This window comes from Molothrus aeneus, chromosome 9, assembly GCF_037042795.1.
Source record: "Molothrus aeneus isolate 106 chromosome 9, BPBGC_Maene_1.0, whole genome shotgun sequence".
Taxonomy (NCBI): Eukaryota; Metazoa; Chordata; class Aves; order Passeriformes; family Icteridae; genus Molothrus; species Molothrus aeneus.
The window spans coordinates 10,749,768-10,764,710 of record NC_089654.1 but is presented as its reverse complement, the minus strand read 5'-3'; the positions used below and the strand labels follow the sequence as shown (position 1 = coordinate 10,764,710).

The 14,943-nt window shown below is 39.9% G+C and overlaps 1 protein-coding gene across 4 annotated transcripts in view; it reads left to right on the top strand.

Annotated features, from left to right (window-relative positions):
• The window catches only part of ST3GAL3 (ST3 beta-galactoside alpha-2,3-sialyltransferase 3), a 173,551-nt gene that overhangs the window by 22,656 nt on the left and 135,952 nt on the right, over positions 1-14,943 (top strand). For 2 of the 4 annotated variants that reach the window (XM_066555421.1, XM_066555423.1), the window contains one exon: positions 14,734-14,781. The exons of the other annotated variants lie outside the window; for them this stretch is intronic. In XM_066555421.1, coding sequence (XP_066411518.1) covers positions 14,734-14,781 — 48 coding nt within the window. The remainder of the gene's footprint in view (positions 1-14,733; positions 14,782-14,943) is intronic. 4 annotated transcript variants of the gene reach the window in all.

The window sequence follows — 14,943 nt, the reverse complement described above, 5'->3', positions numbered from 1 at the left end:
GTACAAGATATAGTTGGTATAGTAGCAAACTCACTGAAGCACTTTGTGCTGAATCTACCTCTCATCGTGGTTTGTCCTCATGGATAATTTTACAGGTACTAACTACAGTGTGATTTCATTGAGAGAAGACCTTATATAGACAGGTTTGAAAAATAAAAAAATATTCAAAGGCCACAATAACTCTTTTCCCAATCTGTCTTCATTCTTCTGCATGTTTTTGGGATGGTAGGTGGCTTTCAGTGATGGAATCTGTTGGGAGCAGAAAACAAGATGCCTGGTAGGAATAGAGCCACAGTGGAGGAGGAGTGGATAGAAAGGTATTAATGTGCCTTTGGGCTTTGGCTGTAGGAAACACTGCTAGCACTGGCTATAACTGTGTTTTGGAACATCACTCACATTCTTTGTGCTTCAACCCTAGCCCTTATTTCTACAGCTTACCTTGAGCCAGCTGTTTCTGTTTGACTAATGGCATGGCAAACAATGCCAGCCTACTGCAAAACAGCAGAAAACTAAAATGGAAAGTCTGACCTTTCAGCCATGGGAGTCCTTGTGATGGCTCAGAGGTGGGGGCCTAGGGGAATGGGCTGTTTGGGGCTGTGGTGGGAAGCTGTGCCTTCTGTGGCATCACTATGTAAATTTTCACTAGCAGAATGCAGGGCATTATTAATCCACCAGCTTGAAATCTTCTGAAGGGTGAAATTTGATGGGGGAATTTGTCAGTGTGGGACACTTCAGTCATGTTGAATATGTTGAGCAACTGTAGAGAAACTGCCCAGATCCTTCTAGCTCAAAAGACCAAAAACACTCCAGTGTGCACATTGTATTTAATTGGCTGCTCCTCTTGTGAAAGCCAGTAGTAAAACCCAGTTTATTATGGGTAGTAATCATGACCTCAGCAGGATCATTGGATTTTCACTCCTGGACTCAAATAGTAGCCATTAACAATATATTTCATTATACTGGGAAGGAAATTCTTTGTAAGTGAACCCTAACCTTGTAGTTATTAGATTTACCTTGTGCTCTATTTGGGATAAATTGAGTTCTCACTTTTTTAAGGCATTTGTTCAGAATTTTTGCCTGGCATCATCTTACCAGCAGACTGGAAGGTTTGTCTTTTTTTGCTGTTGATTCCTCTGCTTTTAATTTGTTCTGAAGCAATCTCAATTGAGGGGCAGTACTTGCACTAAATTCCTAAGAGCAACACTTATTTAGAACACAAGGGTGTTTCACAGAGTCACAAAATATTTGTAACTCGGTGGCACCCCCATAGTACAGATGTGGTTTTTTATTAGGTTTAAACAGAATTTCCTGCTTCTCAGTTTGTTCTCATTGCCTATTGTCCTTTCACTGGTCACCTCACCTCTGAGCCCATCGCTGCCTACTTTAATCCTTCCCATCAGGTTAAGTTACTAAGATCCTCCTGAGCCTTTTCTGCTCAAGGCTGAGCAATCCCAGCTCTCTCAGCCTCCCCTCGTGGCAGATGCTCCAATTCTTTAATCATCTTAGCTCACTGGACTTGTTCCAGTGTGTGTCTCTGCAGAGGGGAGCCCAGCAGTGCCCCAGCCCTGCAGCAGAGCCCCCCCAGTGCTGAGCCAGGGGAAGGGTCCCCCCCCGGGGGCTGGTGGCTGCCTTTGTGACCAGGGCATGCTGCTGGCTCGGGTCAGCTGCTCCACCCGGATTCCCAGGTTCTTCTCTGCAAAGCTGTTTTCCAGTAGGTTGGCACCCAGACTGTAGGGCACAGTTATTCCTCTCCAGGAGCAGGACTTTGCATTTTTCTTTGCTGAACTTCATGAGATCTGCCTGCCCATTTCTCCAGGCCTTTTCCATATTTTTTTCTCGGCAGCAGGCCCACATTTTCTCTAGTCTTCTTTTTACTGCTCTATTGCTTGTAGAAGCACTTCTTGTCCCTTGCTGTTTTCAGCTCCAGGCAGGATTTGACCTTCCCAAGTCTGTCTTTGCACACTAGGGCAGTGTCTCTACATTTGTCCCTGCTCACCTGACCCCACTCCCACCTCTTCTGTGCATTCTTTTTATATTTGAGTATTGTCAAAATCTTCTTGTTGATCCATGTGGGTCTCCTGGTACCATTGATTGATTTTCTGCACATTGGCTCTATGACTCTTGAGCATGGTGGAGGTCATTCTTCAAAATGAGCAAACTCTCCTGCACCAGTCTTCTCCCAAGGCCCAAATCCCATGGTCCCTGAATTCTGCTGTTGTGAATCCCAGACTTATGATCCCGCAACTTTCACTGTTTCCTTTGCCTTGGTTCAGACTTAAGGCTTGGTTCCTGGCAACTTCCCTGGCTTAAGTGTCAGCAGTCTGCATTTATTGGAGGTGTCCAGGTCAGTGTTTTAATCTGAACTAGTGTTTGTATCAGATATTCATACCTTGAGCGAACCAGACAGACCAGGTGTGGGTACATGCTAAGTATTCCTGCAGAAGGCTCTTTTTTTTTTTTTTTTTTTTTTTTTTGCATGTTCTTGACTTATATTACTGATCCATCTATTCCTTATGTGTGTTGGTCTCATGTACCAGTGCTGGTACTGATACCATTAGTGTCTCCCACTCCAATTGCTGGTCAGAGATTTACCTTAGGAAAAAATTTCCATGTAGTTAGATGCCACTAAAATTACTCCTTTTCTAGACCCTTTCTCATTCCCTTAATGGCGCTTACATTTGCACAGTCTGGCCATACCCTGGATTGTTCTGACATCATGGTATAACCCAAAGCATTTCTTCGTGCTAAACCTGCCCTATCCTGCACGTATCTATAAAAGAAAAACTACACAACTAGCCTAGAAATTATATAGGCCATTCTGTTTGTTACAGCTCCAAAATCTCCTCAATATCCATGTGATCATTTATAGGTTTCATGTACCACAGGTACGGCCAAGGTATTATGGGATTCTGGCAAGTGATCTACCTGCTTTTTCAGGAGTGGCTTTCTCAGTGGAATTGATCCAACGCCTTTCCTCAAGTTCTGCATCTTCTCCCCCCACTCCATTATCTGTAAACAGTGGCTCCAGTTACCTGTAAGCAGTGGCTGTACCAGGTGATTTTAAAGGAGAGTGGATACACAGCTCTAAAATGCTGTACCTCAGACAGATCCTAGTTCGTATCAAGTATCCTGGTTATCACAGATGGTGAAATGCTGGCAAAAATGCTTGCAAAGTGATTTGGGAGGGCTCTGCTTGCTGTCAGTCACTACTGCCAAATTAGCTTAATTAAAACCAGCTGTGGGAAAGTGCTCTGCTGCAGCTGATAACTTTGTTTCCCTCTCTGAAGTCTTGTGGGCCTGGGGCTGGTGATAGCGAGTTGCTCAGATGCAGTGAGGATCTTAAAGTGGTTGCAGTTCTCTTACATATGTACAATTTTGAAGTTGGCCCTAAATCCTGCTTTTGGCTTGTGTTTCTCCATATGGAGTCCTTGGCCTTGAGATGCTGAGGTTTGTGTATTGCCTTGAATAGCACCTACTGTGGTTAGTGTTGCCATTTCTTGATTCCATTTGGAAGAGCTGGTGGCCATGTTTGTTTTAGTATGGTTTCAAAGGAATGTCAAGGTTATCGAGCCTGAGAAAGACACTCTTTCATTACAATTTAAAAACCTTATAAAACCCAAGAACCTCTTCCTCTACAACCAGTCCTCGACTTTATAACCCAACAGCTTAAGCCGTTCAACACAGTTTGCCTTTTCTGACTGACCAGCAGCCCTTTGTGTTTTGTGAACTGCTGTCTCAGGCTTCTGCAATATTCTTTATTTATAGAATGCCCTACTCATTGCTATCTCCCTTTCCTTAATCCTCTCCTCTCTTTCCCTATCATCTGCTCAGTTGTGCAGGCAATTTCATAGTCAAATTTAGGGCCAAAAAATTGCCAAAATTGATGACTTGTCACAAATCAAGAAAAGGCCTTTTTCCATTTCTGAGTTGATCCCAGACCTGCCAACATCAAGCTGTTGGGTTTTTTTGCCAGTCAAAAGAAGTTGTGTTAGATGAGGCAGCTGTTTTAGAATAAGGTTAATAAAATGACTGTTGCCTTTTATAAGGAGTTCTGCTAGTGGAGTAATCCAGAATTGGTGAAACTCTAAAATTTGTGAATCCCAGTGAGCCTGTGAAATCCTGGCTGGAAGCACACATTGGCAGGTGGCTGGAAATGCTAATAAGGAATGGAGTCTGTTGTGGAGCGCTGTGGAAGTTTTGTCTTTCTGAGATTACAGTAGATTTTCTTTGCGGAAATTGACTTAGAAAAGGAGTTGCTCTTGGCATCTCTCAATTTCTGAAGTTTCAACTTTTAGTGAAGTAGAGTTGGCAGTTTCACAGGATCTTCAACAACAACAAAAAAATCGATGCTTCAGTGATGCTGCTGTACTGGATGCTGGATTACTGTTTTTAAGCAAGCTTATCCCTTGTCTCCATATTTTCATTAAAGTAGTCCATTGATGTGGATTGGGGTTTTGGGGTTTTTTCCCTTCTGTTTTTGGGGTGGGTTTTCTTGTTTAGTTTTGTTTTCCAGAGGCATTTTGATTGCTTGTTGCAAAGATGCAAGAGACTTTGTGGCTTTCCTGGGTTCTCTGGTATTTTACTGCCTATTCCAGTTTTGCACACAAGCTTTGTGTCATTGTAACCTTCAGTCTGGCTGACAAGGATCTTTTCGATAGAATTTATCCATGGACAGTAAAAGTTCTTGTAGCTGGAGGTGACATTGGCATTTTTTATGTCCTTTTCCCACTTAGAAGAGTGGCTTCTGACTTTTAGTCACTGCTGACTTGGAAGCTACCCTATGAGTTATTTTTTTTAAAAAGGCTGAAACACTTCAGGGAGATGCTCAACAGTTTAATTCCATTGATGCTAGACTGCAACCAACGTTTCTTCTTATTTAACCTTCTGGGTGCCTTGGAATTATTTTAATGCTTTATTTGGTTGGTTGCTTTTTTTTTTTCCCTCACTGGCTTGTTTCTCTGCCAAGTGCTAATTTAAAGGGATTCATTGTATTTTTCTATGTGGTGTGATAGGAGGAACACTTTTCCTTAGATTGTCTCCAGCTGTATTTGTCCAGGGGCTGAGTGGTGTGTGTGGTGATCAACTTCCACTCCTGCAGCTGCTATTTCAGTAAGTTTTTCATTGTCCTGCAATTTCTGTACATGGCAATGAGGCACTACTGACAGTATTTAGTGCATCCCTGGGTTATTTTTCTTGTGTTTTGATGAACTCTTTTATTAAAAATTAAAATCAAACACTTCTGTAAAATAAAATAATAGGAAATGAGAATATAGGCACTGTTCAGTTACTGTGGTTCTTGTTTTGGAGCTTTTTATGTTTTTTTTTCCTCTGAGTATGGGCACTTTCGAAGTCAAGCAGATACTCTGGGAACACCTTTATTTCAGATTTGCTTGTGTCAGTGTTTGGTTTAGGATGTGAAGGCTTTTGTGTAGACATAATGTCCTTTTTAGACCAGTTAGTGTGTCAATAAGGTAAAGACAAATTGTTCCCCAAGCCGTCAGCTTGGGAAGAACTTATGCTCCGTATCTCTGAGTCTGTCTGCTACCTATAAAATCACAAATTGTGTAGGATCTCTCAAATCAAAATTTTCATTTGGAAGTCTCAGCATGTTTTGGAAACTTACTAAGCTGTAGGATTTGATGGGCCAGAAATCTTTTCAAATTTTGAAATCAGTTGTGGCAATGCTGTTAAAAGTTAAAAAAATTCCCACAAACTTCCCCCTGGCCCCAAAGTGCAAAATACATGAGTGAAAAATGGATCCAGCAGACTTTCTGTTCAACATCACCTTTCATGTTTATAAATTATCTAGATCCTTGCTATGCAAAAGAAATTCAAGTGTGGTCATTTTCTGGACAAGATGCATCTAAAACACTTGTATTCAGGAGATGTTTTAGGTTCATACCTCATACCTTAGTCCTTCCTGTAATTTGTTTGTGCTCCAGGCAGAGTCAGGAGAAATGACAAATCTTACTGTAAAAGCTTTACATAGGAGCTTGTTGGCAGTTATTCTTGTAGTTGGGCCAGATATTGCATGCTTTAAGGTTTTGGGAAACTATTGATCACTGGCTAAATATCTTGTAGATCATTTTCAAAGAAACTCAAGAATGTGAATTTCCTGATGGAAGTATTTGTACTTCTGCTTTTGAGAAAGGGGGGGTTCCTGAGAGTTAGCTTGGAAAAGGAAAAGGTTTTTGCATGTGAGGGAAAGGGAGGAAAAAATAGTTGAGTTGCTCAATAGGCATAAAACGAAGACGAGTCTATAAAATAGTTGTTGTCCTGATTGTCATTAATTGAGTGTAGGTATCTTCATTTATGTAAACCAGAAAATAGTGTGCATCAGCCTTTCAGAGTTCTCTGACAGTTGTGTGAGTATATGTAAGTTTGAGACACAAACTGTGTTTTATTAAGGTAAAAGCCCATGTCCATATTTAGGAAAAATGCTACAAGACTAAAGCAATTTATTTCAAATTATAAATGCTTTGTGTTTTATAGTATCTAAGCTAACAATATATGCTTTTTGTGCAATATGAAAATACAGAATTAATTTTCTCTGTGCTGTGTAATTCGCCAACTGCCAGTACCTATTTTCTGTCTTGCCACATAGATTATTATCTTCAAAGAGAGAAATTATACTTCTTTGTAATTTATTGCATGATGTTCTATGGAATTTGGGAGTATGACTGACTTTTTGCTACAGTAATAATTGAAACCAAAATATGAGGCCTGTCTTAGGAGATAATGAACTCCTTAAAATGCTGAGAATCTGTTTGGGATTAGCTATAAAGGATTTCTCATAGTAAAGAAAAGAACTTCTTGGATACCAGCTTTATTGGCAGAGTTTGGCCTGGCTGTTTTTGTGACTTTATGATAGTTCCGTACCTTCCCTGGAGTGCTCCTCAAAGCCAAGTATATCTTCATTGAATGCCTGCAGCACCTTGATCTCACCTTGTCCTTTGTCTCTGGGAACTGTTCACCTCCCTTCTGCAAAGTGCAAGGTGAGAAGAAGGTGCTGTTGGCCTTCCCCTGGAACAGGAGCTGTGATGGACACGGAGGAGCTGCCTGTCCCTGATGCTCAGTAAGCACCATGCTGATCATGGCTCTGAGAAGTTATGTAGTAGATCCAAATAAATACTGATCTTATGAGCAAAACATACCAGCCCTTCCAGCCACCAAACAGTTATTTGGGCACTGCTGAAGACAATAGCAATGTAATATCCTTCTGAAGCATTTGCCAGCTGGCACAGGACGCCACATCTTTTTCATTCCATTCATTCATTGCAGAATAAAGAAAATTGACATGCTCAAACCATTTTAAAAATACATCTGTTCAGAACATGAGTGTTGTTCACTTCATTTACCACTTCATAACAAACGTCCTGATGAGAAAGGAGTAATGCACAAAATAGCAAGTGTAAAAAGGTTGGTTAGGTTCCATGAAATTCATAAAAATTGCCTAAAGGAATATTACTACATCTCTCAAGTTCAGTATCACTAAGAGAGCTGTATTTTCAATTAAATGACAGGAAATTGAGAGGTGACAGAGAATGACTTTTCTGTTTACAGTGTAACCAGTAGACCTTGATGCCACATTAAATTCTCCAGACAAGTGATAATACTTTGCTATATCCATTCTTAAATTTCAAGCCTTTTATCCAAGGGTCTTTGGAAAAAATCAGATTGTTTATTTTTGTGGATGAGAAACAATTTAATCAAAGGACTTGTTCAGGGCTGCATGGGTTATAGCAAAATTACCCCTGTTGGCTGTGGCTTAGTTTGCAGAGACTCACTGAGAGCCAGCTGTGCCTGCCCTCCCTGTAGCAGAGCTTGTGCTGAGCCTCAGTGCTCCGTGTCAGGTTTCCCGGTGTGGAAGCTGGCTGGCTCCAGGCTGAAGCACAGAAGGGACCTCATGTCTGCACAGAGTGGATGGCCAAAGAATCTGGGTTCAGATCTAAACTTGGCTGTGAACTCAGCTGTCAATAAAATGGGTCTTTTGGGTGAGCCACCAAAAATGGAGAGAGAACCTTTGGGTCTTCAGTACTGTGTGCTTTGTAAATGGGAATGGTATTTCAAGAGATAGTGGCTAGAGCAACATGCAGAAACTTTTATTTGTACAGTGCATAACTGAATTACTGTTAAGAGTGAGATATTTCCATTATTATGATATCTTTCAATGATGTGTGTTCTCAAATGAGGATGAATCTTCCCGCACAGGTACGTTATTTGAAACAAGCTTTGTCCTGTTCCCACATCTCCATACCAAAATAAGTATAGCCAGGTGGCACACAGGACAGGCATTCAAATTTAGTGTAGCCCTGTTTTAAGACAATTTATTAAACCCAGAGTTTATTGGAAATGTTCTTTACAATCAGATGTTTCCTGTTGCTGAAGATGTGTCCTGTTGCTGAGTGACTTTTCCCACAAAGGGACTAAGTTTTGAACTTTGAACCTGGATCTCCTATCAGCTGCAGACAGCACTGGACTCAAACTCTGCATGTGTTTTCCTTGCCAAAACTTGCAGTCCCTTTATTTGCTATTTGCTCTCACATCTGGGATTAGCAAGTGTGCCTGTGCTCTGTGTGTGTCATCTTTATATATAATTTCTCGTCTTAGATATTGAAAATGTTAGAATTATGCTGCTCAAACAATACACTTGAGATCATAACTCCTTGTGGTGTCTAAACACAGGAGCAGTACTGATTGTTTTTGACAGAGTGCATGTGTAGGAGCTGAGATTATCAGTAAGAGTGGTATGATATGCGTTTCCTTTGACCTTCACTGATGCTGTGTGAAGGGGAGCTTAGGTGATGTCTTACAATTAGTGCCTTGAGTTTTAAATGATGAATATGAGTCATTTGGAACATCCTTGAACTGTGGTACAGAAGATGTTATTATAGTGACCAGTGCCCTTACCACAGAGCTGTCTCACTGTGTTCAGAAAAGAAGGTGTCAAGTAGGAAAATCCTTGGCACTATAGAAGAAAGAGCTTAGTAAAACAAAATAGACCAAGCTGGGGGAATGGGGACCAACATTAATGCAAAAGTAGGATACTTAATAAGTTAGTCAGATGGCATTTATCATTAAACTCAGTAAATTACTTAGCCCTTCCCTAAATCCATCTTCAGCATGCAAAACAATGTGTTAGGAAGTGAAGGTTGCCTTGTCAAGGAATTTTTAAGTGCAGGCAGTTATGTTTTACTGAATCTGAGGAAGGATATTCATACTTTAGATATCTAAGTGAGATCTCTAAGACAGAAATGAAATTATTCAGTTCCCTTCAGTTCTTTGGATATAAGTATTATTCAGTATGATGCAGAGTCATCATAAGATAGGGTCTTATTAAAAATATTTTTTCTTTGGGGCAGGAGATGTTCTAAGATCTTCTTGCCAAATGAATCCCAACAGTAGAATGTGTTTGAGAGTGCTTTTGTATGCTTCATTTCCTGACTAGGTGAAACATAAGAATAGTTTTTTGTGTTATTGATCTCTTTGTCAGCAAGTTATGAAGAGCTTCAGTCATTAAATATTCCTTCTCTGGTATGCCACATTCCAGAATATTGATCTCAAATAGAAAATAAATTTTGATGTCTCTTGGGATGTTTGATCCTATACTTTTCAGTACTCAGCAGAAAAAAGGAGACAGATGAATGACAGACCCTTAAGAATGTTCTTCTAATTCTGTGATAAAAATGAAGCACCTCATTTTTTTCTTTTCATTCTGACTCTGAATCAAAATTTTGTTGGGTAATATTACTGCAGTTGCCATCCCCAGGCCAGCTGATGCAGCTCTGCAGGACATCTGGTCTCTGATCAAGCTCTGGAGGTATAAATTACATTATTAAGTACAGGTTGTAGTTCTCCATCGGCGTATCTGGAGAACAGGGGTGTATGGAATGAGAGACATTGATTATGCATGTAAGAAAGCAATGCAGACCTCAGAGCTTGAACATCTGAGTAAGGATGTGCCAAATCATAGCCTTATGTTGTCATGTGTTCTTGTAGTCCCTGTTTGGCTTGGCCTGTGGTGTGTATTGCTGTAATGGTATGTGGTACTGAGGCTGTGTTAAGCCTTTATTATTAAACTCTTATAACTCCAGTGGGACTGACAGTTTGTGGTTTCTCAGGACCACTTCCAAAGCAGCACGCAATCATTTTGTTTTTCATGGGGAAGTTATTTTATTGCTGAAGTCTGGTTTTGCATTTCATTTTTTTTCTTTAAAAAAACACTAAACAATCCTCCCCTCCCCCCCCCCCCCCAAAAAAAAAGAAGAAAAGCGAAGTTATTGGTTCAGCTTCTTTGGTTTCCAATAGGTTGAGACAAATATCTACAAATCCTTGCAGGAAGAATCTGTAGAAAGCAATAAAAAGTTAGTGGCTTCTCAGAGGGACTTACTATAAAAGTCTTAACTGAAATATTGAAACAGCACTTAGGTAAACATACAGTTTATGTACAGTTCTTGTTTGAATGTGGATTATATTTGCAGTTCTCATTATGTGTTGTCACTGCTTGTGTTTTAGTTTGTATATTGCATCTTCTTCAATTATGAAATCAAAGTAAGGATAGTATTTGTGTTGGAAATTAATCCATTTTGCTCCTGCAAATTATTTTAAGAACTTGACACAATTGGGCTTTTAAGAGCTCTTTCCATACATCTCTTCAGTGCAGTACCCATGGTAAATGATTGTCCAGTGATGTGCATAGAGTATGAAACTTCAGATGTTTTTCAGCATGACTTTATTTGTTTCCTACAAATCTGCAGTTTGTTGGTGAGGATCATCACTCCTTTGTGAAGATCCAAATCTTCGTTTATTTGTCTGTTCAGAAACCAGAGTACTGGAAAAGATACAGCAATGTGTTATGAGTAGCAGTTAAATACTAGGCTGGTGTCCAGAAATGCCCTGAGCTAAGGTGCACAATATATGCAGCAAGATGGATCATTTAATTTGTCTTGGGGACAGGGGAGTGTGGTGCACAGTTATCCAGGCCCTGAGAAAGGTGAGGGATTAGCAACACTTGGACGTGCGTCCCTTGCCTTGAAATACAATCAGTCCATACCTGGATGTCTTAGCTGGAGTGTGGTGTAAGTGTGGCAATAAATGTAGCCATCACAGATTAGCTTGCAGGTGGGTTTTTTTGAGGTTTGGGTTTTGGTTTTGTTTTTTATTTTACTACGGAATAGATCTGTGCAAGTCCAGTTGTGTTCCTTTGAAGGTACATTCAGCTCTGGGTCCTGTATGGAGCATTGTTGGAAATGAGTTAAAATTTGTTCCCAGAACAGCATTGAGGGTCTTGGCAGAGTCTGTCTTCGAGCTCCTTTTTCCTGAATGAAATGAGACTCTTGTGTTGGTTTCACAGCAGTGGAGCAGGGTCTCATACAACACTCCTCCACACTCCCAAGGGGCTGTGGTGAGTGCATTCAGGTAACCCTGCACAGCACTGTTTTGTGGGGGATGATGGAGCACATTTGTACATTGGTCTAATTTGTGATGCTCTAACTGGATGGTGAGAGTGAGGGGAAAGTGACCCAGAGCATAAGTCCCAATGCAATTTGGGATTAAGTTGACACAAAGTGACCCAAAGCAACTTTGCAATCTGGCTGGTGAGGTCTCAGCCATCATTATTCCTGGCACTGAGTGCCTTCTAAATTGAGTGAGTACTTATGCTGTCTTTGCTTCTTCTGATGGATTGGATAAGATCCAGAATTGCATTTGGATTTTGCTATATCGTGTTGTTTTGGAGTTTTTTTCCTTTTCTTTTTTAAGCTGCTAGAGCCACTGAAAAAAAGATTGTAGTTAACATGAAAACAGATGTAAAAGACTGGCACTGTGGCATGTGCAGCCTTAAGCTGTACATATTGGCAAGTTACTGTGTGTCAGATTTCATGATTTAGGCATAAAGGCGGCCCTTCAGTTAAGGCAGGAGGACAAAAATTTAAGCTTATTTATGGAAATAGGTATCTGAAAGGTTGGGGACTGCTCCTTCAGGCACAAACATTTCCTGGCACCTAAGGCAAGGGTGCATGTAAGTGGGTATGTTTTACATTGTATCTTAATGAGTTTTGAAAGATAAAGCCTTTGAAGATCGCCTTTGGAAGGTAGAGCACACTCTGGGGCTTGGGGAAAGGCACTGGGCACAGACAGAGCTGCCACTTTGTCTCAGCAAAAAAGACCCCCTAGAAAGTCAGGGAGATTTTGAACTGAGTGATGACTGGAAGAGATTTGAAAATGGAAGCAAAGAAACTTTTCTTCTAGGGTTCTGTGAAGCAGAACTCAGTGTATTTGCAAGTAAATCTGGCTTGCTTCAAAGAAATGTTTATCTCCATCAACTTCTGACAGAAATAACCTGTAGCTCTGAGTTTGGATGTGAGTAGCTTTTTGGGGTAGAAGAAAGGTGATGTATTATTATTTTCTCAGCCTTCTTCAGGTTTATAGTTTATTCACTTTTGGAGTGCTAATACCAGAAATAAACACAGCGTTTTAATAAAGATCCATATTTAGTAAAATTACTCCTGGAGGTCGAGGAGAAGTTGACTATAATTCAGGTTATTCACAGTGAATTTGATTAGTTGAAACTAATAGTAGCATGAAGGACTGGATTGGAAAAGGAAGCTCTTAATCTGCTTGTAAATTGTTTTTTTTTATATGAAGAAGATAATGTTCTCAGTTAGGGGAATGAAACATGATACTATTTTGTGGGTTGCAATAATGTTATTAATTTGGTGCTTGCAGTGCTTTTCAGGCATTTTTAGATAAATCCTAATATTTTCATGTGCAGTGTTTGAATGCAAAATATATTTCAGGAAAATTAACAACTTTTAAATTTGACATTAACTACAAAGCAGTACTTTATGTTGATAAAAATCTCAACAGTTTTTTAAAAGTAGAACCCCACAGAGATACTTTAAAATTGATGACAAATGAAGTTAATGAAGTTAAAATGAATTAAACTCCTTGCTATTTAGAATAATGTAATAATGTCTGAATTTTATTCCCAAAAGAGGAAATACAGTTGTTAAGTCCAGATGGATTTTTATTTTTGTTGGAGTAAGTTTTGAGACTAGTAATATCTTCTTTTTAATTTTTTTCATGTTACTACCATAGTGCTGGATCTGAGACAGCACAGACCTTCTTTTTCTAAATTCTTTTAAGCCCAGTCAAATTAACAGTCCTTTATTAAAACAACAGTGTTTATTTTGAAAATTAGCAGTTTCTTATTGCATTTTTAAGAGTTGGAACATAAACACCAGGATAATGTAAAATACAGAGAAGCCAAGGGCTCAGTCCTGTCAAGTTATTTTCAGCTCTAACATGGTAACTGCCTCTGACTATAGCCTGCCTAAATTTCAAGCATGCAGCAGGAGGTTAAGCTCTTCAGCAGACTAAGTCTTCTTGTGCTTGATCTTTTTGCCTTGCACTGAGGGCTTGCACCTTGGCAGCCTTTGTGGTGCTGCAAAGGATGTGTGATGAGTTGATCGCATCTGAAACCTGAATGACAAAGAGAAATGTCAAAGGATTCAGTCCATTTGTTTAGGTGAAGATGAGAGACAGTTCAGCTATTTTTGTGTCAGTTTAAAGCTTCTCAGGCCATAAAATTATTAATCCTATTGTGCTGGTTTGTTCTTTTCTGTGTTTTGCCCATTGGCAAATTGTCTCTAAGTTCTGGGCCCTATTTTTCTCCACTGGTAGGGGAATAGAATTTGGTCATCTTTCTCCTTCACTCAGGACTTCCATGAAAATAGATGGGAAACCAGGAGGGTTACTACCAAAATAAATCTTGGTTTGTCTCAAATAAGCATAAAGCTGGGGGAAAGTCCCATTATTGAGCATAACATAATGCATCTCCACTTGGAACAGATTATCAAATCATTACTGATGCTTTTGCAAACAAATTCTAGGTTGGAAGGGTCCTATGTGAGGAAAATGAATGACTTATAAAGGGGTCGGGATCATGGGGTGAGCTGAGTGCAAGCACGCACTAAGGGTTTCTATGTGGCCAAATTTCAAGTTGCATATATAAAAACTATGGTCTTTAAACCACAGTTGAAGCAAAGGGTGCCCCATCATATGAAACAGTGATTAAAAGTGTCAGACATTAACTGGTGAGCAAGAATTGCCACTGTAGTCATGGATAAAAGCTTTGTTGTGATTCCCAGATACAAAAATAAAAGGGTATCAAGTAGAGAGGTTATATTTTCTTGATGCTTGGCGCATGTGTTGCATATAGTGCAAAGGTGAAAAGATATTGATGAATTGAAATGCATTGAGTTGGAAGTCACTCCTGTGAGTAAAGATGTGGGGAATGTGGTGAGCATGGAGTACAAGGAGCACAAAGTGCTTGGCTTAGCAAACCAAGTGTCAGGGAAGAACTGATCATAACAGGCAAGTCCTCTAATATATTAGACAAAATATTGGGAATACATTTGATAAGAAAAAACTCTCTAGGCCAGTAGTTGAAGCATGTTATGATTCAGTTGACCAAGCTTATTAGGCATAAAATTAAATTATTTTCAATGAATTGTGGCTACTTCATTGGTTAACAGCACTGTGATTTACTGCATACTGCGTTGTTCTGCCTTTGCTAGGTGCCTGTTTTTTTTTCTGGTTGGTGAAGAAGTTGTTCTGCTTCCTTCCAGAAGGGAGCACAAGGAATTACTTAAGCAAAATAACAAAAAAATGTTACAGCAAGAAATGCTGCTGAAAAAAAGGGGAAAATGAACTTGTACTCTTGTGTTACAGATTCAGTGGTTCTTTCCTTTGACTCCGTTGGACATACAATAGGCTCAGGTACAACATTGCCTTCTTCTCTATCTCCCACCTCATGACAAGGCTTCTACCTAATTGGACATGGTAGCCATGTTGGGAGGCAGGACACTGAGTCAGACTTCTGTGGTAATCAACCACCTAGCCAAAGGGTAAATAGGTCCTTTCCTAAGTGCAGTGGGAGTT